This window comes from Rhinopithecus bieti, unplaced genomic scaffold (assembly GCF_001698545.2).
Source record: "Rhinopithecus bieti isolate Rb0 unplaced genomic scaffold, ASM169854v2 scaffold_12, whole genome shotgun sequence".
NCBI classification, from domain to species: domain Eukaryota; kingdom Metazoa; phylum Chordata; class Mammalia; order Primates; family Cercopithecidae; genus Rhinopithecus; species Rhinopithecus bieti.
The window spans coordinates 381,651-406,464 of NW_016803028.1; the positions used below are offsets into that span (position 1 = coordinate 381,651).

The 24,814-nt window shown below is 46.4% G+C and overlaps 1 protein-coding gene and 1 long non-coding RNA gene across 5 annotated transcripts in view; one reads left to right on the forward strand and one right to left on the reverse strand.

The window, feature by feature from the left end:
- Window positions 1-24,814, forward strand: part of RFTN1 (raftlin, lipid raft linker 1) — a 207,154-nt gene that overhangs the window by 145,852 nt on the left and 36,488 nt on the right. For all 4 annotated transcript variants that reach the window (XM_017880015.1, XM_017879929.1, XM_017879847.1 and 1 more), the window contains exons 6-7: window positions 7,104-7,307; window positions 18,974-19,089. In XM_017880015.1, coding sequence (XP_017735504.1) covers window positions 7,104-7,307; window positions 18,974-19,089 — 320 coding nt within the window. The remainder of the gene's footprint in view (window positions 1-7,103; window positions 7,308-18,973; window positions 19,090-24,814) is intronic.
- On the reverse strand, window positions 7,321-15,660 carry LOC108534765 (uncharacterized). Its single transcript, XR_001887030.1, has 3 exons — window positions 15,383-15,660; window positions 8,887-9,041; window positions 7,321-7,703 (listed from the first exon to the last, which is right to left on the reverse strand). It is a non-coding gene; the product is annotated as an uncharacterized LOC108534765 (long non-coding RNA).

Genomic DNA, 24,814 nt, shown 5'->3' on the forward strand with positions numbered 1-24,814 from the left:
CACACAGGAAGTGTCAGCCTGCCAGGCACCAATGAAAACCTACACACCACTTGTTAAAATACCTGCCTAAAGCAAGACATTTTACAGCTGAGCAAACCGGGGTTTAGAGGGGAAATCTGTTGCCCAGTCTGGAAACAGGCAGTTTGGGCGTATGAATCCAGGTGGACTTACCCACCATCCCTTCACGCCTCTCTGCTTGGTCTTTCCTGTGTGATAGACTAATAAGATTTACTGAGGCCCTTAACAAGATTTACAGGGAGCAAAGTTTCCCTCCGTTTCTCTGTATTTCCTTTTTCTCTACTTTCTTCCAGAAATCAACCATCCATACTTCCCCCTTTCTCCAGGAAATCTAGCATCCAGTCATTTCCTGAGAGCAAGGTACTTGCATGAGCCATGTGGCCCCTTCTAGCCTTTGGAAGGCAAACAAGTATGAAGACTGACAGAAGACCCCCAGGGCTTAGGAGGGCTTTCTGTTTAGGCCTTTCTGGCTGATCTCCCTGGTTAATAGTGTTATTATCATTTATTTACTAATTCTTGAAATTAGCCTCTTACAGGTGATAATGAACAGGTGATGCTTTAAGAAGGGAAAACAAGGAGAAACAATTTCTTTTGTTACATCAGAACTTCTTGAGAAGAAAATTATGGGATGGTTAATTCCAGGGGCTTATTTGCAAAGTTGACTTAGAGGGAGATATTGGAGCTGCCTCAGTGCTGTGATATAGTAAGACTATTTAATCAAGGCATTGAGCCTTCTTACTATGCACTGAAGTAGAGCTCTTTGTGTGATTTTTCGCTGTTTGAGGCAGATGCCTGCTGCCCTCATGGAGTAGCTGAACATGCATTTAAGCCCAGTGTGTCCTCCTCATGAACACCCAGGTCTTAGTCCAGAAACCTCCATCTTCTCATGGAGGTTGGGCTGGATGTGTGTGCTCTGAATCCTGGGCGGGAAGATGGACCTCACTGGAGTCCTTCTCTAAGTCCAGGACTGGGAGGGCGAGGGCCAGGCCAGGCAGAGGCCCCCAGGAGAAAGGGCAGGAGTGACGGAGAGGTGGGGAGCATGGTGCTCAAGAATCTAGCATCTGTTTACATTCTAGCCTGCCTTCCATGCCTCAGTTTCTCACTCTGTGAAATAGGGATAGAACAATAGTTTCTCATGGAAAGGTTAAAGATGTACATTTAAAGCACTCAGCACTGTTTGACTCATGAGTATGAGCTGCTATTACTGGGGTACAGACTCGTAGTCCTGACGCTTGACCTCTACCTCTCATGGAATATTGGCTTTGAGAAAGGAGGCATTTACTACTGAGGTTTCCTCAGGAGTTTTCAGATCCTTCCTGTGTTCCAGAGCCCACCTTCCTCCGAGACTCCTTCCAGACTTCCTGCCTTCGGTGAGAGGATTATTCACTGGAACCTCCCCAGGTGCCCAGGACCTTCCTGCTACCCTGTGGCCACTCACCTCCCTCACCCAGAATCTCGCCTGATGGCTGAACACACAGAAAAATTGACACCCAAAGCATTTTGGCCCCAATCCCATCACCCAAGTCCCTGTTCTCTCCTGGAGAAACAGACCCTGCTGGGGAGGAATGGGTGAATGCGTGTGTTTCTGGAGGTGTTCAGCCCACCAATGGATGAGAATTTCAGCTCTGCAAGGGCAGGCCAGGAAAAGGGATTAAAGCCTCCTTCCAGCCCAGTCTCCCTAGGCAGGTAGACACTGCCTGTCTCTACACATAAAGCAGTCCCTTTATCTCTCTGCTCGGGCTGCAAATCTCTGGAATTTAGGCAGCTCACTGTATCCCTTTCTCCTCCTTTGGGGGAATAAATGAGCCTTTAGGTTTTTCATACAGGGATCATTTCACATATAGGCCTTTCACTGGTCACGATGGCAGTCACCCTCCAAGTGCACTATGCTGTGTCCTCCTTGTGTTATCTCAGTTACTCCTCACAAAAGCTTTATGGCAGAAGATGCTATTACTATGTCCATTTTACAAATAGGGAGCATCACCTTTTATACCCCTATACAGTTAAATTTCTTTATCACAGCTTGAGCATTTGGCCTCCCTGAAGGCTGAACGTCCAGGGACCCTGTCCCCACTGGTTGTGACCCTCACCTGACCCCCGGCCTCTCTCCCAATCTCTCTCCTGGGAAGTCCACTCCCCATCACTCCCCCACAGGCACACACAGTGCCCCCCAGGCACCCCTCCCCACCGCCTGCTCAGCTCCCAGCTTGCCTTCTCTCAGGGCCCCCTAACGAGGGTGAAGTGTTTTTACTCCTCTTCTGCCAGGTGGGCTTAAATAGGCAATCACAGCAAGACAATTAAAAAAAAATCCAGAGGGAGTCTCCCTCCTCTTCCCTCCTTCTCCTCAGTTAATTTATTTCCTTTAGAGGAGGCCTTGGGGAGAGGAATCTAGGCAGTGCCTGCTCAGACAGGACTTTCCAGTGCATTCTCTGTGCGGAAGCAGGGGCAGGACGTCTCCCCATCTCTGCGGGCTCTGCGCAGCCGTCACGCCTCCTTGCCCCTGTAGGTTCTGGGGGAGGCCCGCTGTGTGTCGTGTGTTCCTCTTCCTGCTTGCTGACTTTTGTTTCCTGGTCTGGGGGAATTTCCTTTTGGTTGGAGGTCCATGCTGTGCCATGATCACCTGAGCCTGTGCAGGGACTGCCTCAGCATCTCCGTTGCCACAACTTCCATCAGAGAAACCAGGAGGCTAGACAGGTTCACGAAAATTCTAATCATTCTCACTGTCACCAAAATAAGTCTTCCAAGCACTGCCCTTCCTACCCTACAATTCCTTACTTGAAATGCTTAGAAATGTCAGCCAGAAACCCTAGCCTGTGGTGCCAATCACATTTCTGACTGAGAGGATTTTATTCAGTAGCCCTCCCTGGCTGCCAGTTCATTGTGAATGGCCAAAACCTGGGGGTTGGGCTTTCCTGATGTGAGGGCTCCTTCCTCCCCACTCCCTCGGGATAGTTGGACCCCATGATGCGGCCCCCTCCCAGATCTGCCACCTGCCGCCATCTTTCTGGCCTTTTACTCAGTCCATTAACAAACAGCTATTGAGCTGCCACCCGTGGTCATCAGCCCCTGCCTTCTGTGTCCTGATGAAATTAGTCTCTTGTTAGATTTGGGAAAGAGCCCAGGGTTTGGGGTTTGAAAGACTCTTGGCTGTGCCACTTAATGGCTTGTGATTTCTGAGGGATCCACTTAACGCTTCTGGGCACAGAACCAGTGCCCACCCCCTCCCATCAAGGTTGGGAGAGTCACATGAGATGGTGAAGGTGAAAGGCCCTTATAAATAAGGGATACATGCCTGTGGCTGCTGTCATCCTTAGAGGTGGATTCCCGTGGATTGTTGTGCATGCAGCGGTCCCTGCACTTTGCCTTTCCTGCTGCCCTGGCAAGTGGGCCTCACGCTGGCCCAGAGGTGCCCTGCTATTAGTAGCCAAGTCTGAGCGAAGCTTGAGCAGCCTTGCCCAGATCTAGGCATCTGGATGGAGCAGCCTGGGGCCCTTCTACCCTCCTGCCTGCCTCGCCACCATGGTGCCCACTGCCTCCCTTCCCAATGCAAACCTTTCTGCTTAGTCCCTTCTGCCCATGACCTCAGCAGCCTGCAGTCCCCACCCAGCTTGGGCTGCCCAGCCAAGTGTGATGCCACTTGTTCCTTCCAGTGCAGCTAACGACCAGCTGCCTTGTCCTCCCACATCTAGCCCTTGGAGCCCCAGATTTTCAGCCAGGCTCTAAACTCTTTCTTCTCTCCAGACCACAGGTCTCCTGGGACAGCAGGGCCTGCCAGTCCCCTGCTTACCCTCAAGACCTGGGCTCTCTGGGGCCCCACCTGAAGGCAAACTGCAGCCTTCCATCCTGTGCCTGAGTCCCCACGACCAGGCACAGACCTCAGGGTTGGACACCTGCCTCTTTCCTCCCCACTCCCTAGTAGCCTGGCAAGGCCTGAATGGACCAGGCTCCCAGGCCAGCAGGACTCAGCTACCCCTACCCTTGGGCCCCACGCTCCCTTAACCTGCCCTCACTTTCTCCTCTGGTTGGCTTAGAGGTTAATACAGTGAACACATGTATAACAGGAGGGAACTAAATGAGACAAGGTGGGGGAAAGGGAGAGACGAGAAGACAGTCCCAATGCTCCTTGGGTGCTCTGCCAGTACAGTCCTTCAGCTACTCCCAGAATGTTCTCAACCCCTTTGGGACTCACTGTCCCATATCTGGAAAAATCTTCCAGCTGGTCATGGCAGAGTCACAGAGCAGCTGAGAACATTTAAACAAACATGGGGCTTCTTTTTGGAATCTTTGGTGCTTGCTCACGTGAGGATGTGTGTTGGAGAATGAGAATATTAAAACATCAGAGGACATCACTTTTGGACAGTTTCTCTTGGCTGGTTTCCATGTGGGTAGAGAAAGGACTGGGGACAAGGAGATGATGGGACAGAGGAGTGTACAAGGGCTACGCGTATGCAGTCAGGTTTCTCCCAATATTTCATTGCTGCTGGTGCTTTGGCAGCTCTTCGTCCCAACGCTGTTTCCTTTTCCTGAGAAACTGATTTCTGTCTCTGGTTTCAGTCTGACCCCCTGGGGAAGATCAAGCTGGGAAAGCTGTCAGCACCATCTACCTTTTCTGAGGGTCTCTGTCTTCCTCCACTACACCCCCAGCATTCTCACTTCTCCTTTGGCCTTCCCCTTTTTCTGGTTCATTACGCATTTGGGAAAGTTGTGTTTTTGTCTTGCCACGGAGTGCCAGTTCCTTCTGTGTGATCAAGTGTTACCATGTAGTTTTGGACTTTGGCCACTTCCAAATTCCCCACCTACTTCTCCCATACAGAGGCTGTGATTTTTTTCTTCTTCTTAATTCATTTGCATTTGTGCTTGACTGTAGCAGACTGTAGCAGGCTGTAGCGAGTGGTGCTGTGGCCCATGTTGGGGTCACCTTTGGGCAGCTCTGGCCAAGCCCACAGCTTCCTTAGCCTCTCTACCTGCAGACATTCTCGGGAATGGGCCCTGGGGAATGAATGATTCAGGAGTGACTTTCAGTTTATGAGGATAAATGTCCCACGTTCCTTGCCTTTGGTGGGTGAATCTGAGGTGTGTTTTACATAGTATCTCAGGGCCCCTGTTGGGATTGAGCCCTAGTTGCCCCAGCGGTAACATGCTGTTCAGTGCATTCATTCACTGGTATCATCTCCATCTCCTCCCTGTTTTCCATTCCTGCTCCTTCCCTCTTTCCTGGGATCTCTTCTCAAATAAACTACTTGCACAGGAAAGCTTGCAGGGTCTGCTTTAGAAGGAATCCAGATAAACTCAAGAACTCACTAAAACCTTGCTTATCCTCTTGCCCTCGGTAGCTGCAGCTTTTAATTGAACCCATGACACCCAGGACTGGAAAACACCCGATCATCCAGTTCACCTCCTGCCCACCCCAGCCCCAATTTATGGCTGGATTCCCTCCATTACGAACCTTCTCTGTGTCGCTCCATTTCTACAGTTTGTATTTTGAACTCACAGACTAGTCTAGTGATTGCCAGCTCCATACACCAATACCTAATTTCTGGTGTGGAAGTACTTCCGGGCTGGGGATGGCTTCCTGAGCAAGGAGGAGGGCTGAGAAAAGCAACTTGGGATGGGGAGGATGAACAGGCTAGAATTGGTGTTGAAAATCCAGGTGGCCACTTCCAAAGATGGGCACCTTCCTTTCCTAGTTGTTCTATTGGATGGAAAGCCTAAAATGGCTGCTGTTCATTCGGGTATTGCTGATGACAAAGCAATATGGCCCAGCGTTGGTCCCTAGAGATCTCTGCTGGTGTTCACTCAGATGGGGCTGTGAGAAGACTTTGTGACCTATGTGAGATAATCTTAGATGTTAGATGAACATATTTGGTGTTAATGTGCTTTATCGTCACCCCTTGTTTTTGGCAAGTGGTAGGACTGCTGTCACAGTCATGAAACAAAGTTTCCTTTTTTTAAAAAAAAAAGTATTTAAATAAAGGAAAGTGAGTCAATTAAAAAAAATCAACTAGTACTTGGATACCACAAAACATTGTGAGATACTGAAATTTGAGAAACAGCATCAGAGAGTGTGGGTTCAGGTGTCTCAGGCAGGGAGCATGAATGTGCTTTGTCCTTCTTGCTAATGTCAACCATTGTTTATGACCTTTAAATTCTTGTTTCAAAGAAGGGTGGGGATTTTCTTATGATTTAACAAGATATTTTTGGAAACCAAAGCATATTCCTGACTAGCCTGTGTAAGCAAGACTTTTTAAGCTGGGTCAACTGATTGCTTGACTAAATGAGGAGCACAAAAATAGACCCTCAGACTTAGATTGAAATTCCAGGTATTTGCTTCTGGAGGCTGCTACTGCTAACCCATGCGCAGCCGCACGTAGGCAGGCGCGGCTCAGCTGCTGGGTGGCAGTGATGATTGATTGCTGAAGAACTGAGCTATAAAAGAAGGAACCGAAAGCTCGGCGCCTCATCCCCAGTGCTTTCTTGGCTGTTTGGACCGACCTGCCACTCCAGGCAGGAACTCTCATTTACGGGAACATATTTATTTTTACATATCAATGATGTATTTTTGATGTACTTGATTAAGTATTATGGGTTCAGCCCCAGGAAACACTACTGCAGTTTATAAATAGTGAGTTCAGGAGTGTACAAGGTTCCTGGAATTAGAGCAGTATTTTTGTTTTTATGTGTCTCTGTACATTTACTTTTTCAAAGACCACTCTCTCCCAAATATGTCTGCTTTTATTTCTAAAACACATATTTGTATGACTTTCTAGAACCATCTGCTATGTTCTTTTCTCAAACACCTAGCTGTGAACATTAATCCCAGATAACAGCTATTCATTATATTCCAGATTAAAAACCTAAGTCCCCCATCAGAAGCCCAACCTTTCAGGTCCATGTTACTTTAAGCCAGCCTCAACTTACTACTTGGAATGAGGCTTTATTATCTGGCAGCAATACAGCCTCACAGAGATTACAGCATTCATCATCTCATTTATTCAGGCTCCTGAGAGATTCCACTAAACCCGATGAAGCAGATTTTTATCATCAGTTGACCTCTTCTCTCTCCACTGCCTTTACAATCCCAACAGAAATGGAGATCTTCACCCTTTTCAACAAACCGAAAAGCCATCAGAAGTGCCGGCAATACTACCCTGTCACCATTCCTCTCCGTGTCTCCAAGAATGGCCAGACAGTGAACGGCTTGGACGCCAACTGGTTAGAGCACATGAGCGACCACTTCCGGAAAGGAGGCATGCTGGTGAACGCAGTCTTCTACCTTGGAACGGTGAACGGTATGTTTGGAATTCACAGTCCTCGGGTGGCCCTTTGTGAACTTGGCTTCTAACTCTTGAAATCTTAGTCCCTCTTCAGAGCCTGCTTCATTCAGAAAGCTCTGCGGCCAATAACCATGCTGCATTTTATTTCTAATTAACACATCTTGAGGAACTTTCCATAAAGCCCAGGGCCTGTGCTCTCTAAACCTCTCTAGGAGTCAGCCAGGTATCTTCTGAAATGACAGAGAAAGTGGAGTGATTCTATTTCATCGAAGGTGGCTTCAGTCTCTGTTGCTTTTAAAGGCTTTTAAAAAGATTGTTCCCTGGATTTGTTAATTACCCCCTGGGATTGTGCCATTCCAAAGTGCAAATTGTTTGTAGACACTATTACAGTTGAAATAGCAGTAGCAGCACCTTGAAATTAACAGCAGAGAAATAAATTGAACAGCCTGGTTTCTGTAAGCTCCACTGAGACACACACTGTTCCCAGGTCTCCCAGCACCCAGTACGCCCTCCCCAGTAATGTGTTGTCTCTGGTGGTTTGCTGCATGGGATAGCACTATTGATGTCAGCTCTCCTAAGGCAGAAAGTCTGCCCACAGTGGGAAAATGTGTCCAACAAAGAAAGGGCTTTGGGTTAACGAGAAGGCAAGTTGAGTCACCAGGGTGTGTCAAATCTGGGAGGCAATTTGGGGAGTGGGACCAACGTGCCAGCACGTGCATATCCTGAGGGCTGCCAGTCAGCAGGATTCCTAAGTGAAACATAACACTAAATTCGTCAATCCCAGCAAAACCTGGCAGGGGGCGTCAACAGTATCGTGTGTTGTTGTTGAGCCGTTTTCTCTCAAGCATTAGCAGAGTCATGAACAGAGTTTGGATTCTACATTGTTTGCAGTCCTTGAAATGCCAGCAAGCATCCTGAGATCCTGAATTCTAAATGAATGTACTTTAAATCATCCAAAGCCTTAGAACGTGATAGAGCAGAGACAGGTCTTAATTTTGCATGCAAGTCTCTAAGTATCATTGTCTAGTGTTGACATGTTATCATAGTAGCAGCAGGTGTTGTATAGTGTAATGGTCCATAACCATTTGTTGAATGCATGAATGACACAAGAAAGGTGATTGGCTTGTTAAGAATACATCCAGAGCAGGGCTGTCCAATAGAAGTGCCCGTGATGATGGAGGTGTTTGTTCTGTATCTGGGTTGTCCAGTATGGCGGCCACCAGCTGCCTGCGGCTACTAAGCACTTGAAATATGGATACTGCAGCTGAATAATTGAGTTTTAAAATTCATTTAACTTTCATTAATTTAAGTTTAAATAACTCTATGTGGCTAGTGGCTAGGGTCACTGGTCAGTGTGCACTTGGTCAGTGCAGTTCTAGAATATCATGTCTTTAATACAACTAATGTAGGGTTACTTCTGTGCCCTAGTGGCAAGGTGGGTAACCTCTCTCTACACAAGGAAGCCCTCCATGGGTACCTGCAAAGTTCCCCAAAGCCAGGGATTGTCAGAGTCTGGTTTGAGATGCATCATAAAACACCAGTCGCGGTACGTGCTTGGGGCCAACTTGGGACAGATGTTTACAGCCTGACTTACCAGTGTCAGGGGAGGCCAGGGAGGAACCTTTGGCTCCCTGTTTCCTGCAGGGACACCCCATTGCCTGTCTTGGGTTGTGGCAACAGTGGCTCCTTTCATCCCCTCTCGGTGCCCACAGATGCTCTCTATGGCCGTGCATAGTTTTACATTCCTCCCTAGGAAACTAATGGTTAGTTGTTGAAGGTGTATAGGGAGGTGCTGGAGATAGTGGATACCCAGGTGGCCACTTGGAATTTCTTCCCCTCTTAGGAAAACTAGGGCATCAAAAGGAAGGTTTTCTCTTTGACCCCACTGCCTGAGCATGTCAGGAGCCCTAAGACCCCCAAGAAAGAACACCTGGAACGTTCACAAACCCATTTACTGTTCCTCTACCATCATGGTTTGGCGATCAGGGCTGAGTTAGCCCCCTCTACTCCCCGTCACCCCACTCTTCAACCTGGAGTCCAGAAACGCAGACAACTTAGACAGCTTTTTCTTCAGATTTGACATGAGTGTTTGAAATACTGTTATAGCCTCCCTTGGCTTTAACCGCATTCAATTCATTCTTCCTGCCCTGAAGACAGAACATGAAATTTCCCCTGGCAAGCGCAACTATGAAGTCCTCCACAGGGCCCAGGCATCTTCCTGTATGCAGCCCATATCTTAAAGCTCCACCATAGCTGTTCGTATCTATGTCAGGGAGGGCTGCAAAATTCTCAGAACAAAATGAATTGAAATCCACTCTGATTTTAAACACAATTTCACCCTTTATATATCTTTTGGGAGGGAGAGTGTGACTGGGAGTAATGCTTACTGGGTTAGGGTGTTTCTGCTCTGGAAAAGTTCAAGGTTTCCGTTGGCCTGGGATGAAATACGTGTGTGTTCTTTTCCCAGAATTAAGAAAAAAAATGGCAAGCTAATCATAATCATAAGAGGAACCTATTTCTAATGAGATAATTAGTGTCCTTACAAATAAATCTGGCAGAGCTAGAAGCACATCTTTAAGCTGTTTGCCATCTGGAAAGGCACCAGTCATGACTCTTAAATAGAGATTTATACTCCAAAGTATTTTCCACAGAGTCATAAAGCTCATGAGAACTTTGTCCCATAAACAAGGTGATGTTTCAGCCCAAATTACCCAGTGCAGACTCCAGAGCTTCTGTTCTCGAGGCATTACTCCCCTCCCCATGCCTCCCACTCCAGGACATAGAAAGACTTGTACATTCCTCAAGTTTGGGCTCCTGCTCATGGTCTCCAGGACTCCTCTCCCTGGGTCATTCATTACATCTTAGAATCACCAGGTGTCTTGGGCTGGGGGAGGCTCTGCCCATGAGCTCTGGCAAGCTTAGGGCACAGAGGAGGGGTGTAGTGATGACCGTGGACACCTAGCGGGTGCTTTGTGTGGGTGCTGGGCTCAGCAATTCAAACTTAGCATTGACTTCATCCTTGCAGTGAAGTAGGTACTGTTGTTATGCCTGTGTTATAGCTGTGGAAACTGAGGCACAGAGACATTATGTCATTGTCAAGGTTACTGGCTAGTAAGAGCAAGAAGGTGGCAGAAGAAAGAAGGGAGTAGGCAGACAAAAGGACCATGAGGTGGGCGGGATAGAAGAGGAAAGACCTGGCTATGCTGGCAGGAGTTGTGGCCCCCAGCGGGACTTTGGTGGCTCTCCTGGTGGGGAGAGGAGGACTCCAGGGTCACTCTAGGGAGGTGGCAGGACCCGATGGAAGCAAGAATGAGTCCAGGGGCCACATAGCAGAGCAGCCAGGCACTCAGGAACATGTCGGCCAGTGAAACAGGCTCTCTATTTCTAGAGGATGGGAAAGACCAGGAGGAGAGACCCCAAGCTGAGCTGGCTGTTGTGGAGGAGTTGGGTGGGAGTCAGGAGTTCAGGGTAAGATTGAGGCTGCCCAACCCCGAAGACTCAGTGAGGAGGCTGATTTTTCACAAGGCCTCTGGGCCTGCAGAATTGCTGCTGGCCATCACCAGCCACTGAGGCTGCTGCCACTGCCACCATCTCTCTTGCCCTGCCTTGCCCAGCATTCCTCTTGTTCTGTCCTATCCCCTGCCCCCAACTACCCTCTTTGCCCTGCCTTCCCTGCCCCACCCCCCTGCCTACTCCTGCTCCTCGTTCCTCATACCCTTGGCCTGTCCTTGCCCTTTCCTACCCTGGCAGTCCTCCATCTCTTTGTTTCAGAAATGGCCTTTGCAGCTGATTATCCAAACCAGATCTACTCCAGCAACAGTCAGCGTTTGCGGTGACTGTATCCTCACTTCTCTTTTTGCCTACAAGAGCCCTTTTTTCTTTTCCTGACTGCTTGAAAGGAACCTAGCCTCTCATTCTGCAGAATGGCCTGCATGATGCTTCATCTGATCAGTGCTCATGGTGTCATTGATCTTATTTCTCCAACCTCTATTTCTCGTAACCTGGAAGTTAGTTCTAAGGCCTTGATAAATTAAGAATTATGACAAGAATCCATTCCAGGCAATGTGTTCTCCACGCTGCATCACATAGGGGTCACATGACACCCAGATGTCTCTCTGTTCCCACCTTTTAAAAAGATTCGGTCTCCCTTGAGACTTTCTCCGGTGCCCCAGCTGCATCTAAATTCAAGTTAACACTTGGTATTGGTATTTATACCACCTTTTTTGACACCTAGCGTATCCTCCATGACCATATATTTGCAAAATACATATGTAAACCACATGTACATGGTTTAAATAAATATGTATTAAATATGTGGGGTATACATTTTATATAGACATATTCACAACAAACCCCCCAGGCAGGTCCTTACTTTTTGTACTTTCTTAACATCACAGTGCCTGTATTCAGAAGGTGACTAATGATAATTCTGGATGATGCTCAACAATGTCAGTGGTGATGAGGGGAAAAGCTGCTATTGGAGTGCTTCACCAGGAACCGGCAGGTTTTAGGGTGGGACTGGTAAAAGAGGGAGAATGAAGTAGTAGCAGGTGTTTCTGATAGCCACTCCCTTGGGACACCACCCATCTCCAGGAATGTCTGGCCTAGTGGTTACAGGCAGGGCTTCTATTTCAAAGAAGCCACTTAATAATGTAGGGGCTAAATTGCACATATGCTATTAAATGCATTTTCTCCATGTGTCCATAGGACACCATTAAAAAATTTGTATTGCAGTTTAGCACACACATAAAAAAATTGTACAGATCATAGGATATAGCTCAGTGGCTTTTCACACGGTGAGCACATCCATGTCACCAGCACATAGATCAAGAAATAGAACAGATCAAGCCCCTAGAAGCCCCTACATGTCCCACGCTGTTTCTATCCCCCCGGGGTAAGCACAGTCCCTACCTGAAACACTATTGATGAGTTTTGAACTGTATACAAACTTTATACACTTATCGTTGTGGAATTCGTCCACATTTTTACATGTAATTGCAGACCATTTTCTCTCATTGCTGTGTGCTCTTCCATTGTGTCAAATACACAGCTATATATATAACTTACCCATTTACAAGCATATTTTTATTTTTATTTTTTTTGCCCCATATAGGACAGCATGGCATCTGTACAGATGTGGCCCCAAACAGAAGCCCTAAGCCCATCTCATTGTGCCCCAACTGAAATCTCATCCTAACCACCAAGGCAGAGAGAGTATGGTGCAGTGGTCAGAAAACACCAGCTCTGCAAGGGTAGAAACCTAGCCTGTTTAGCACCTACCTCCAGTTCCTCAAACAGGGTCTGCCTCATCATAGTAGTAGCTCAGTAAATGTCTACTGTTGAAAACGGGTAGGTTTTAGGATCAAACAAATCACATTTCAGATCTGGTTTGGCCTTTGTATTCCATATGAACATGGACTAATCATTTAACTCGGTTGTCTACCCACTAAAAGGGAATGACAACTCTTACAGAATTTTGGGGAGGATTCAATGAAAAGCCTTGAACTGCACCTGGCAGAGTGCCTCACATCCAGCTAACACTGAATCACAATGTTTCTTCCCTATCTGGTCAGTTCAATGGTGCTGCAACTTGCAAGCTAACCCTTTTCTAGCTGAAGAGGAGTAATATCTTTTCTAGATTATTCAGTGCCTCAAATGGAGAATGTAGAAAGGCAGCAGACCCAGAGCAGCAGTGGGTGTTCAAGAAGCAAGAGAAGGCAACGCCTTGCTCATTCTTTGGTTAATAGAGCAACTTAGCTGCGGGGTGATTGGGAAGCACATGGCACCGTTACCTGGGATTGGTTGAGCAGTGATTACATTTGCCATGGGATCACATGTCATATGACTGCATGTGCAGTTGTGCTTATGCAGTTGGCCAGTGCCAATCCTGGAATCAAGGTGGTGCCAAGAGCACTGCAGCCTCTGATCGAGAGAAGGTGCCCTCAGAGAGGCAAGAGCATCTGTTATGCCAGCTACTCCAGGGTAGACAATCTAGTCCAGTCTAGCTTGCTTAAAGGAGAATAGTAACACTTTGTTTTTAACCCTGCAAAAATAGACCAAATGCATTGACCGCTTGTCATGGCATGCACATTCAGGCTAGACTTTGGCAAAGCATAGCACCCTAGGGCTGAGCCTGAAGGTTAGCTTGATAGACAGAGTCTTAATGTCTCAGAGGCTGCAGAAGAGTGGTTGCCTCATAGAATTTGCCTCTTGAAATAATATGACAAATCTCCTTTTCCCACATCCTTCTTGTGAGCCATAAGCCTGGAATATTAAGGTGGCCTTTTACCAAAAGACCAACATCAAATATTTATACAGTACGAGGGCAGATAGCTTTTTGTGCACAGTAGGGAAGCATCTTCGCTTTAATAAAAAATGCAGTGATAATGGAATGTTTTCCATAGATGGAGGGCAGTTTAACCTTTTTACATCGGAGCCTTCACTCTAAGATAAACCTATTTATACCCAACTCGGTGCACATTATAGTGAGGCTGAGCCATGAAGGTAATGAGGAGACAAGGAGCGGACAAGGCCGTCAAAACAAGAGACTCTTTAAAAGCCCAGCTGTCTGCTCTCTGTGGTTCATTGACTTTTTTGCTGTTACAGATAACCAGATTTTGACAGCCATTCTGAACTTCAGCCTCATGGTTAAGTAGGTGAATCAGTGCTCTGGATTCAGAATACTGGAGGATTAGGCTAAGGTGGGGAGACTGGGAAGCAGGCAGTGGATGAGGTGGGTGGATCTGGGTGTGTTCCTCCTTCATGCCCCCAAGCTAGCTGTAGCTTTCCCTGCTGACTACACAGCCCCACTCCCAGGCCTGACTCAGGAGGAAGGAGAGGAAGCCCAGCAGGGGATGGAGAAAAAGTCTGGATGGGCTGTGAGTGTCCCCTTCCCTCATCTGGACCTCAGCTCTGCCATGCTCGCCATGGGCAGGCTAAACACCATCAGATAATTTATGTTGAATTAGGCACTTAAATACTTAAAGCACATGGCAGGCACTTTTAAAGGGCTTAGAGGTTTTCCATTGAGAAGATCTGTAGGTAGAGGCTTTGGAAATTTGATGTAACATATTTTTGTAGAAGTCTTGAGGAAATGTGTGCTGTGTTGATACAATCCTGATGGAATCATTGAGTGTCTTCTGGTCTCAAGCATGCCCAGGTCAGGATTTGGGAGGGCTTTACTCAAAGGGGTCTCTTAGGACATCCCTAATGTGATAGGGGCTCCAGATGGACTCCTGGAGTGTTACCCAGAACTTAAAAAGTGAGCCGGACTATGGTCCGTACTCACCTTGGACCCCAAAATACCTGTGATGTGATTTAGCTGTACAGCGGCTGTTTTTCCCTGATCACCTATGAAACATGTCTCTTAGGAGGCCATGGAATAAGCACATGGGAGAAACTTTTCAGCAAAGCAGATAAGAGGCAAGCTTAGCACCTGCCAAGGCTGTTTGATAACAGACTCTCAGGATAGGAAACAAGAAGCTGGAGTGTGTTATTGGTTTACCCATAGGGCTCTCACTTGAAATGGAGAATTACCTTATGTTGGGATAATATCAGGATAAGGCTGCTGTGCTCATTACCCTTACAGCCATGGTTTTGTTGAACCGGTTAGGCCTCCCTATTATTCTGGAATAAGGACCTATGCTAAGCAAAGTACCGTGGTCTTGTTTTTAGGTCTAGATTGGGCATTGTGTCAGTCAGCTATTGCTCCAATAATGCTGTGTAACAAACCACTTCAGAACTCATTGGCTTACAATGGTAACAATTTACTCTGGTAGATTTTGGGGTTGGCTGGAGCAGCTCTGTTGAGGCAGACCTGGTCTCAGCTGGGCTCCATTGGGGCAGCTCTGCTCCATTTGTCCTTCATCTCCCTAGAACCAACTGGCTAGCTGGGGCATGCCCTCTCAATGTAATGGCAAAGACGCAAGAGGCCAAGCTCAACCACACATGTGCTTTTTATGCCTCTGCTTGCATTACACCTACTAATATCCCATTGGCCAAGCAAGTCAGATGAACAGAGCCCTAAATGGCTGGCCTCCCCACCAGTCAATTTAGTCTTAACTACCTTCTCTCCTGATTCTGCTGCTCACCTGGTCCTTGACTGTCCTTCATTTACTCTGCATGTCAGGCTGGCTGTCCCTTCCTCCTGGAACTCTCAAACCCTGCAGATCCATAGTCCTTGCTTGCTTAGTTCACTTGAAGTGGGGAGCCCTACCCTGATGCCTCTTTCAAAAATAGCCACTACCACTGTGTCCACTTTCACTCTCCCCTTGGCCCACTTGGTATTTTTCTAGGATTTGTCACCTCTGACATGGTGTTATTGTCTTGCTCCTCCACTGCAAGGTAAGCTGCATGGAGGCAGGGACTTTGTCTTGCTGCTCGTGAGATCTCTAGTGACTACAGGACTACTTGGCACATAATAGATTCCCAGTAGGTGTCATAATGAATGGCTGGAAGGTTATTCAGGGTAAACTTGAACTCCAGTAACATGTCACTCACCCTTCTGAGCCCCTATCTTCCATTTTTAGACTCCTCTAAGGAAAGTTTTTCTATTTAGATTATACTAATATCCATCTCCTCATAGTTTTACAAAACTCTTTGATTCTAGTTATGCCTTCAAGAGCCTTGTAGAGAGAAAAAGGACATTCTCTGTCATCTGTGTTGTCCATTTACTTGTGTTACACCCGATTTAACTTGTTAATAACCTCACGGAAAAGGAAGGATATAAAAGAAAACTCAAATTGTATGTAATTCCACCACCTGTAACTGCTGCTAGCATTTTGTGTATTTCCTTAAAGTTTGTCTAAACCGTTTTAACATAAAAATCCATATTGAGCTCATGTGGCAGTTTTATATCCTAGTGTTTCTCCATAATATTGTATCTAAAGCATTTTTCTGAATCATTAAATTCCCATGATAATTTTAGGGACAGCCTAGTGTTATACAGAAATCTCTAAATTTAACTATTTTTCTATGGTTAAATCTTTGGATTGTTGAACATTTAGATTAAGTTTTTAAGTAATTTTATAAGTAATGCTTGTAGATGGATATTTGATGGTATTGGAGGTTATTACCTCAAGATGGACAAGAAGGGTAAGCTTTCTGGGTGAAAGAGGATGGACTTTTTGTGGCAAGATCCTGCAAAATTGTTAAATTGCTTTCTAGAAAGACTGTACAGTTAAAATTCCCTTAAGCACTATAAACTTTCCCATATCACCATACCTTTACCAGCAGTGAGAATTTTCTTTTCAAAATTTGTCACCTTGCTAAATAAAAAAGAAGTTGAGGCCTGGAGCAGTGGCTTATGCCTGTAATCCCAGCACTTTGGGAGACCAAGGATCACTGGAGTCCAGCAGTCCGAGACTAGCCTGAGAAATGTGGTGAGACCCCATCTCTACAAATAATAAAAACAGCTAGGGGTGGTGGCATGTGCCTGTGGTCCCAGCTACTGGGGAGGCTGTGGTGGGAGGATCACTTGAGCCCAGGAGGTTGAGGCTGCAGTGAGCCGTGATTGTGCCATGGCACTCCAGTCTAAGAGACAGAGTGAGACCCCATCTCAAACAAACAAGAAAAAAGAGATTGCAATTGTTTTTCAATGTTTACTGGCCATGGAAAGAGAAAGAGAATTAATTAATTGCTAGTTTATGTCCTTTGTTTCTAATGGTGTTTTAGTATTTTTAACTATCTGTAAAAGCTTTGTACATACAAAATATTGAGCTTAGCCTTTATTTTGTTATTGTTGTTGCAAATAATTTTCTCATGTTGATGACCTTTTGTTTATGGGGTCTGTTGGGAGCCCAAGCTAAATATTGTTATATATTCACATCTGTCAGTCTTTTTCTTTGTGATTCTAGAAAATACTGGGAGTTCCAGAAACTCCAGTGTGATTCAGGGGACTTTCTGAATTTGTCTCCCTTCCTCCCCGTGGAGGGGAAAAAAAAAAAGGTCACATTATTATGGATTTGTCCTATTAAAAATTGTCCTTTTAAAAGAGCATATCATTGAAATGTGCTTTGTATGTGTGTTTGTTTACTAGGACTGTCATAAAAAAATACCACACACCGGGTGGCTTAAACAGACACTTATTTTCTCTCAGTTCTGGAGGCTAGAAGTCCATGGTCAAGGTTCCAGCAACTTCAGTTTCTGGCTAGGGCTCTTTTCCTAGCTTGCAGATAGCCACCTTCCTGCTGTGTCCTCACATGGCTTTTCCTCTTTACACATGCCAGGTGAGGGAGAGAGAGGGCTCTGGTTTCTCTTCCTCTTCTAATAAGGACACCAGTCCTATTAGACTAAGGCCCCATCCCACCCTAGTTAAAGGAGGACTAGGACCTCATTTAACCTTAATTACCTTCCTAAAGGCTCTGTCTCCAAATATAGTCACATTGCGAGTTAGGGCTTCAACATACGAATTTTGGGAGGACACAATTCAGTCCATAATATTATGATTGAGCAGTGTTTATAGCATCAAATCTGGGAACCAAGAGAGATTGTTCTGTCCATAATCCCACAGATGAGAGACTCATCCCTTGAAAGAGTCACATCACCTTTCATGATACAACCCAGCCCCAAACCACTTGCTTCTAAGTCAGTCTTCTTTCCCCAAATCCCTTATCAAAATGGGCCTAGGACATTTAGGAGCCATGTACCAAACAAAGGGGTAAAAGGTGCTTCCCTTAGTGTATTTTGTAGGGGCAAGGACTCTGCTCTTTTTTTTTTTTTTTTTTTTTTTTTTTTTTGGAGACAGAGTCTCACTCTGTCGCCCAGGCTGAAGTACAGTGGTGCTATCTCGGCTCATTGCAACCTCTGCCTTCCAAGTAGCTGGGATTACAGGCGCACCCCGCCACGCCCAGCTAATTTTTTGTATTTTAGTAGAGATAGGGTTTCACTGTGTTGCCCAGGCTGGTCTCGAACTCCTGAGCTCAGGGAATCCGCCTACCTTGGCCTCCCAAAGTGCTGGGATTATAGGCGTGAGCCACTGCACCCAGCCTGTTCTATATTTCTTTGTACCCTCATTGCCTAAGATAGTTTTTGATCATGCTATACATTTCATGTAGACTTGTCGAATCGTACAGAGTTCAGAACCTGGTACATTGACTACAGCAGTGCCCAGGGAAACATTTCCAGTGGTAAATTATTTGGGAAAATTCCCTCTCCCCCACATTCCACCTCTTGACAAGAGCTGCCTAAAATGCTGTCTGGACAGCAGCCCACATCATGTGAACTTCCAAGAATCAACGCATCTAGAACGCATCTGACAAGCTCAGATCTGGTGTGTTATATCTCTTCCCTTTAAAAAAAAACCCTCACCTAAATATAGTTTGCTTCTAAAAACTGTCTCTAAATGACTGTGTTTTACCCTGGATAAGTTCTCCCCAGTGCATCCTGACGCTGGAGCATGAAAAGGAAGGTAAACGCGTGAAATCAAATGGTGATTGCTAACAATGAAATTTGGGCTCATAAATCAAGGATATTATTCAAAACTGTGAGGTAAATTAGCCTCATTCATTCTGATAGGGCTAGATAGACTCCATGGCTGTGTGTGCCTTCTTTAATTAACATGCTGAAAAGATGTTCTGATTGGGATTATTAATGAATGCAGTGGAAATGTTTGCTGCTTAGAAGACTTCTGCCACAGACGGTTTACAAACTACCCCCCACCCCGCCTTTTTCTTTTTCCACAGATTCCTTACATGGCTTAACAGATGGAGTATTCATCTTTGAAGCTGTTTCCACAGAAGATAGCAAAAGCATACAGGGCTATGATGCGATTGTGGTTGAACAATGGACCGTCCTGGAAGTAAGTGTGGGGTTGGCAGCCCTGCTTCTTTTGTTTAGACAGCAATTGTTTTATCCGCCTGCTCCATCTGACCGTGGGGCTGTTGCTCAGCTGTGGCTTTCTTCTGAGAGGAAGCTGACCTGGCAGGTCCTAGAAGGACCCCCTTAGTCCTTTCATTCCCCTCTTTTCCCACCCCCAGGTAGGGGTGGGCCCCGCTCTTCCCTTTCTGCAGGAAAAGCACATTGCCTGTGCCTGGCCATTTGGTGGAAAGAGACTTGTCTTTCATTAATTTGCATATAACTGACAACTCTAAGTGATATAAATAAGGCCACATAGTTTGTGACCTCCGTAATAATCAGAGCGGCATCGTTGTCAGAGCCAGACCCTGTGGCTCCCTCTGCCAGCTATCCTTAGAGTTACGCACATGAGCTCACTTAGTCTTCACAATAAGCCTTTTAAGTAAATACTGTTATTGCCCCTGTTATATAGATGAGGAAACTGAGGCACAGAGAGGTTAGGTCACTGGTCCAAGATTACACATTAAATACTGAAGAATGTATTTGAGAAATGTTGACTCATGAGGCCACCAAATTGCTGTGGGCAGGGGAATTCCTCAAACCATGTTCTGCTGGGACTTTGGAGGAGCTAATTTACTTCTAAGATTCACTAGTGTGTACCTGAAGGGCATTTCTCTAACTATGGAAGCGTGACTTTTTAGCCTAGTCTCTTGTATACACAGCGTCTGGGATATAAAGGGGGAAGCTATTTGGACATAGGGAACTGAATTCTTGTTTTGTGGGGTTTTTTTGTTTTTTTTTGTTTTTTTTGTTTTTTTTTTTTTGAGATAGCGTCTTGCTCTGTTGCTCAGGCTGGAGTGCAGTGGCACCATCTTGGCTCACTGCAACCTCCGCCTCCTGGGTTCAAGCGATTCTCCTGCCTCAGCCTCCAGAGTAGCTGGGACTACAGGCACCTGCCACCAGGCCCAGCTAATTTTTGTATTTTTAGTAAAGACAGGGTCTCACCATGTTGGCCAGGCTGGTCTCAAACTCCTGACCTCAAGTGATCTGTCTGCCTTGGCCTTTAGAAGTGCTGGGATTACACCGTGAGCCACCGTGCCCAGCCATGGGCATAGAGAACTGATTTCTGAACACCATGGAAGAACACAGGATTGGCATTGCTGGGAGGGCCTCTGCCAAACAGGGCTCTCCAGGCCGAGGGAAGACAGGGGTAGATACAACTCTTTGTGAGGAGTGTGGGGCACTGAGACCCACTAGACAGCCAGTGCTTGCCACACCCTTGTGCCTGCCAGAACTGCAAACTCGAGGCAGTCCCTTGCCTGGTTATTGAAGTGGAGATGGGATGGGGCGTGAGTCGGATGTCTCCCGGGACACTATTACTCAGCTTTGAAACTGCAGCAGTTCCCAGCATGCGTGAAGTGAGGAGCAAGGCTGTTGGGGGCATGCCTGTGTCTGAACAGGGATGAGAAATAACTGCTTGCAAGTGTGATAGTAATGGAGTACCTAAAGGAACTAGAGTCGTCAGAAGCAGGAGTTGGAAAGTCACAGCATCCGGGGCTGGTTAGTGAAGGGGCCAGAAGTCCTGAGGGAAGTAAGGAACCAGGTGACCACCTGGTGTGAGATCAGCTCCACCAGTTACTCCTGTGTGACCCTGGGGTCCATGTTCTCTCCAGGATCCATGCTCCTAACTAGAAATGGGATGCAGAAGAAGTAAGGCTCAGTCCAAGATGCCAAGCGAGTGTGGGCAGGTCCTGTCACCTCTCAGGACCCTGTCCTTCCTCAACTGTAGCTGGGCAGGTCACATGGCCCATCACGTGTGGTGGAGTGAAGGCTCCAGGTGGTGGTGAAATATGAAATGCCAAGAGTTGAGGATCTGAAGGACTGAGCAGCCGGCATTCAGTTTGCTCTGTAACATTTGGCTGTTAACAGTAGCGATGCATGGCTGCACCCAAAACATGTGCCTGAGCCGAGTGATTGGCAGACCATGGGGATGTGTGTAAAATTCCTGCTGTCTGTATATTAAAATGGCTGTTAAGGGAGGGCTCTGTGGTTCCTCAAAAAAGATGACTTGATGGCAGTGATCCAAAATCATCTATAAAATGGTTCTTAAAAATTAGTGTGACTGCAGGACCAGTAGCATCAGCATCACATGGGAAGTTGTTAGAAATGCAGATTCTTGGACCCCACTCCAGATCTGCTAAACCCTCTGGGGGTGGGGCCTGGCAGTCTGCATTTTAGCAAGCCCTGCAGGAGATTCTGGGGCTCACTCCATTTGAAGAACCAGGGTGGGTATAGATTGCCACTCCCATGTTGGAACTATACCCACAAGGTGATGGATTTGAAAGGGGGGACCCTGGAAATGATAAGGCTGGGAAGGCTCCGCCCTCCTGGATGGGATGAATGCCCTTAGAAGAGAGGCTGCAGACCACTGCCTCCCCTTTTTGGCCTTCCACCTTTGATCATGCAAGGACACCTACAGGGCACTATCTATGAGGAATGGGCCTTTGCCAGACATTGAACCTGTTGGTCAGTGTCAAGATGCCTGATCTTGGACTGCTAGCCTCCAGCAATGTGAGAAACAAGTTTCTATTGTTTATAAATTACCCAGCTTGTGGTATATTGTTATAGGAGTAGGAATGGACTGAGACAGAAATTGGTACCAAGAGGTGGGGCTGTTGCTATAACAAATACTTGAAAGTGTAGAAATGACTTTGGAACTGGGTAATGGGTAGATGCTAGAAGAGTTTGGACATGCAGGCTAGAAAGAGCCTAGATTGCTGTGAATGGAGTGTTAGGGTGATTCTGTTGAGGGCTCAGAAGAAGAGGAGAGCTGTAGAGAGGGCCTCAGACTTCTCAGAAATTATCTAAGTGTCATGATCAGAATGTTGGTAGAAATACGGACAGTAAAGGCCATTCTGATGAGGTCTCAGATGGAAATGAGGAACAAGGTATTGGAAACTGGAGGAAAGGCCATCCTTGTCATAAAGTGGCAAAGAACTTGGCTAAATTGTGTTCGTGTCCTAGCGCTTTGTGGAAGGCAGAACCAAAGAGGGATGAACTAGGATATTTGGTGGAAGAAATCTCTAAGCAAAGTATTCAGGGTGCAGTGTAGCTGTTCTTGGCTGCTGATAGTAAAATTCAGGAAGAGAGAAACAAACTGAAAATGGAGTTTGTAATCAGAAGGGAAGCAGAACTTAAAGATTTGGAAAATTCTCAGCCTGGCTTTGTTGTCAAAAATGAAAAAGTGTATTCAGAAGAGAAAACCCAGGTTGGCCAAGCTACTGTTTGATAGGGAGATTGGTGCTGGTGGAAGGATGCCATATGCTATTCACCAAGAAAATGAAAGAAAGACCTGAAGGCATTTCTGAGATCATCAAGGCTGCTGCTCCCATCAGAGGCCTGGAATGCCAACGCCTGGGGGACAGAACTATGTCAAAGGAGGTGACTTGGGCATCCTCAATATCTTCAGGCTCACTGCCCAGTGCCGTCTCAAGTTTCTGCTCCACGTGGTCAGGCTAACACAGCCTCTGAGATTGACATCTCCTGAAAGCAGATGGAGGAGAGATCTTGTGGGAAGACTGTACTCCTTGGTTTATGGGTTTGTCTTCCTCTTTGCAGCTGGTGGAAACAACCTTCCGGAGTCAGCTCTTAGGTCACCTCCTGCAGGGTGAAAGACCCCTCCTCTGTGTTCCCATAACTCTCTGGGCATGACTCTATCACAGCTCCTGTTGTACTCTATCAATGTTATTTATTTGTCCACTTTCCTCCCTCCACTGTGAGTTTCTTGGTCTGGGAATATTCATCTTTGTTCTCCAAGGCACTCTAGTAAATGCTTGCTGATTGGGTTGAAGGCTTTTTGGTTCAGCCCAAGGTAGACTAGTGTTTCTCAAAATTGAGCTCGTATCAGAATCACCTGGAGAGCTTTTAAAAACACAGCTATCCAGGCTCTACCCCTATTTCCTATTCAATGGGTGTCTTAGTCTGCTTGGGCTGCCTAACAAAATACCAGACTAGACAGATTAAACAACAGAAATTTCTTTACTCTCAGTTCTGGAGGCTGAAAAGTCCAAGATCAAGGTTCTGTCGGGGTTTGGTTTCTGGTGAGGGCTCTCTTCCTGGCTTGCAGATGGCTTCCTTCTCACTGTATCCTCACATGGCTTTGCCTCTGAGCATGCACAGGTGGGAGGGGGTTACTCTGGTGTCTCTTCTTATAAGGACACTAATCCTGTTGGATCAGGGCCCCATACTTACGACTTCATTTAACCTTAATTACTTCTGTAGAGGCCCCATCTCCAAACACAGCCAAACTAGGGTTTGAAGCCTCAACATACACATTGTGGGAGGATATAAAACATTTAGTCTATAATAGTGGCTCTGAGATGGGGCCCAAGAATTTGCATTTCTAAGACATTTTCAGATGAGCTGATGCTGCTGGTGTGGGAACCCCACCTTGGGAATCCCTGTCTTAGGGGAACTAAGTATAGATAGCTCTGTAACCAGCACAGCCGAGCAATGTCCAGTCCAGGACAGGTTCACCCACAGCTCAGCTCTTTGAAGAGGCTCCGTCAGACCCTGACTTGGGCCTGCAGACAGCCCCTCTCCTGCCTGCCCCTCTCTAAGGCTGAGGGTGTTTTTCAAACTCTCACGTCTTCTACCCTCTATCAATTACTTCTTTTCCCCACCCTTTTGGCCTCTAGGAAAGATTTTTCCTTTTTAAGCCCTCAGCAGGTCCCTTTTGGCTTCTGGTTAACTGCTTTTCTGGTAACCACAGTCCCCCCAGGCAGGCCTATAATCTCTAGGGCTCTAACCGCAAAATGTCCCTGACCAGTTCTTTCTCATGTCTCACAGTGGGGCCTGGTCTGTCCCTTTCCTGCTTCGTTACTCCTCCTGTGCTGATTCCTCAGCTCTGTGTAGATGTGCCATTCCAGTTTCACCTTGTCTCACTGGCTTCCCTCTCTCTTCACGCGCATGCACACACGCGCACACGAAAATGTAGTGTGCGGACAGTGCAACATGTTGGCAAGAGAGCGGAGATTCCAGAGTCTGGCCTGAGTGTGCATCCTGCCTCTCTGATTCCCAGCTGAGTGATGGACTATGTGAAAAGCAAACCACCCCTGCTTTGTTTTTCTATTTTCAGTTGTATAAATGGGGATACTGGTAACGACCTCTCAAAGTTGATGAGAATTAAAAGAGAAAACATATTAAAAAGTTGTGAATGTAGAACGTGGCACATAGTAAGCCCTCACGACATACTGCTTTCTCGGTCAGTCACCTGGTATCATCATGAGACAGATCCTTCCCCCATTGCCTTCGTCTTATGCTAAAAGCACAGACGAGGTTGGGCTAGGGGACCTGTAGAGTCAAATGCAAACAATTGCATTTTGCTCAGTTGGAAACCTACAGCCTAAAATTAAAGGCAGTTTTAAGATAAATGTCTATCCATAGGGCATTTATAACAGGTATTTTGTTTACTTTCTTTGAGTTTACAGTCTAGTGTGTGAGCAGAAAGGGTAATTCTTGGAAAGGAAAGGAAAAAACTACATAAGATGAATAGGTAAAGAGCAAGATACAGAGACAGAGACCCTCTTCTTCCCTCTGAATCTGTGTATCTTTGAGCCTGACAGCCCATCAGAGCTTATAGGCACCACCAGGTGCTACCTGAGCCATAGAGCCTTTTCCATGTTTATCCCTCTCCCTGGAATATGTTCTAGAACATCAGGGCTTATCAT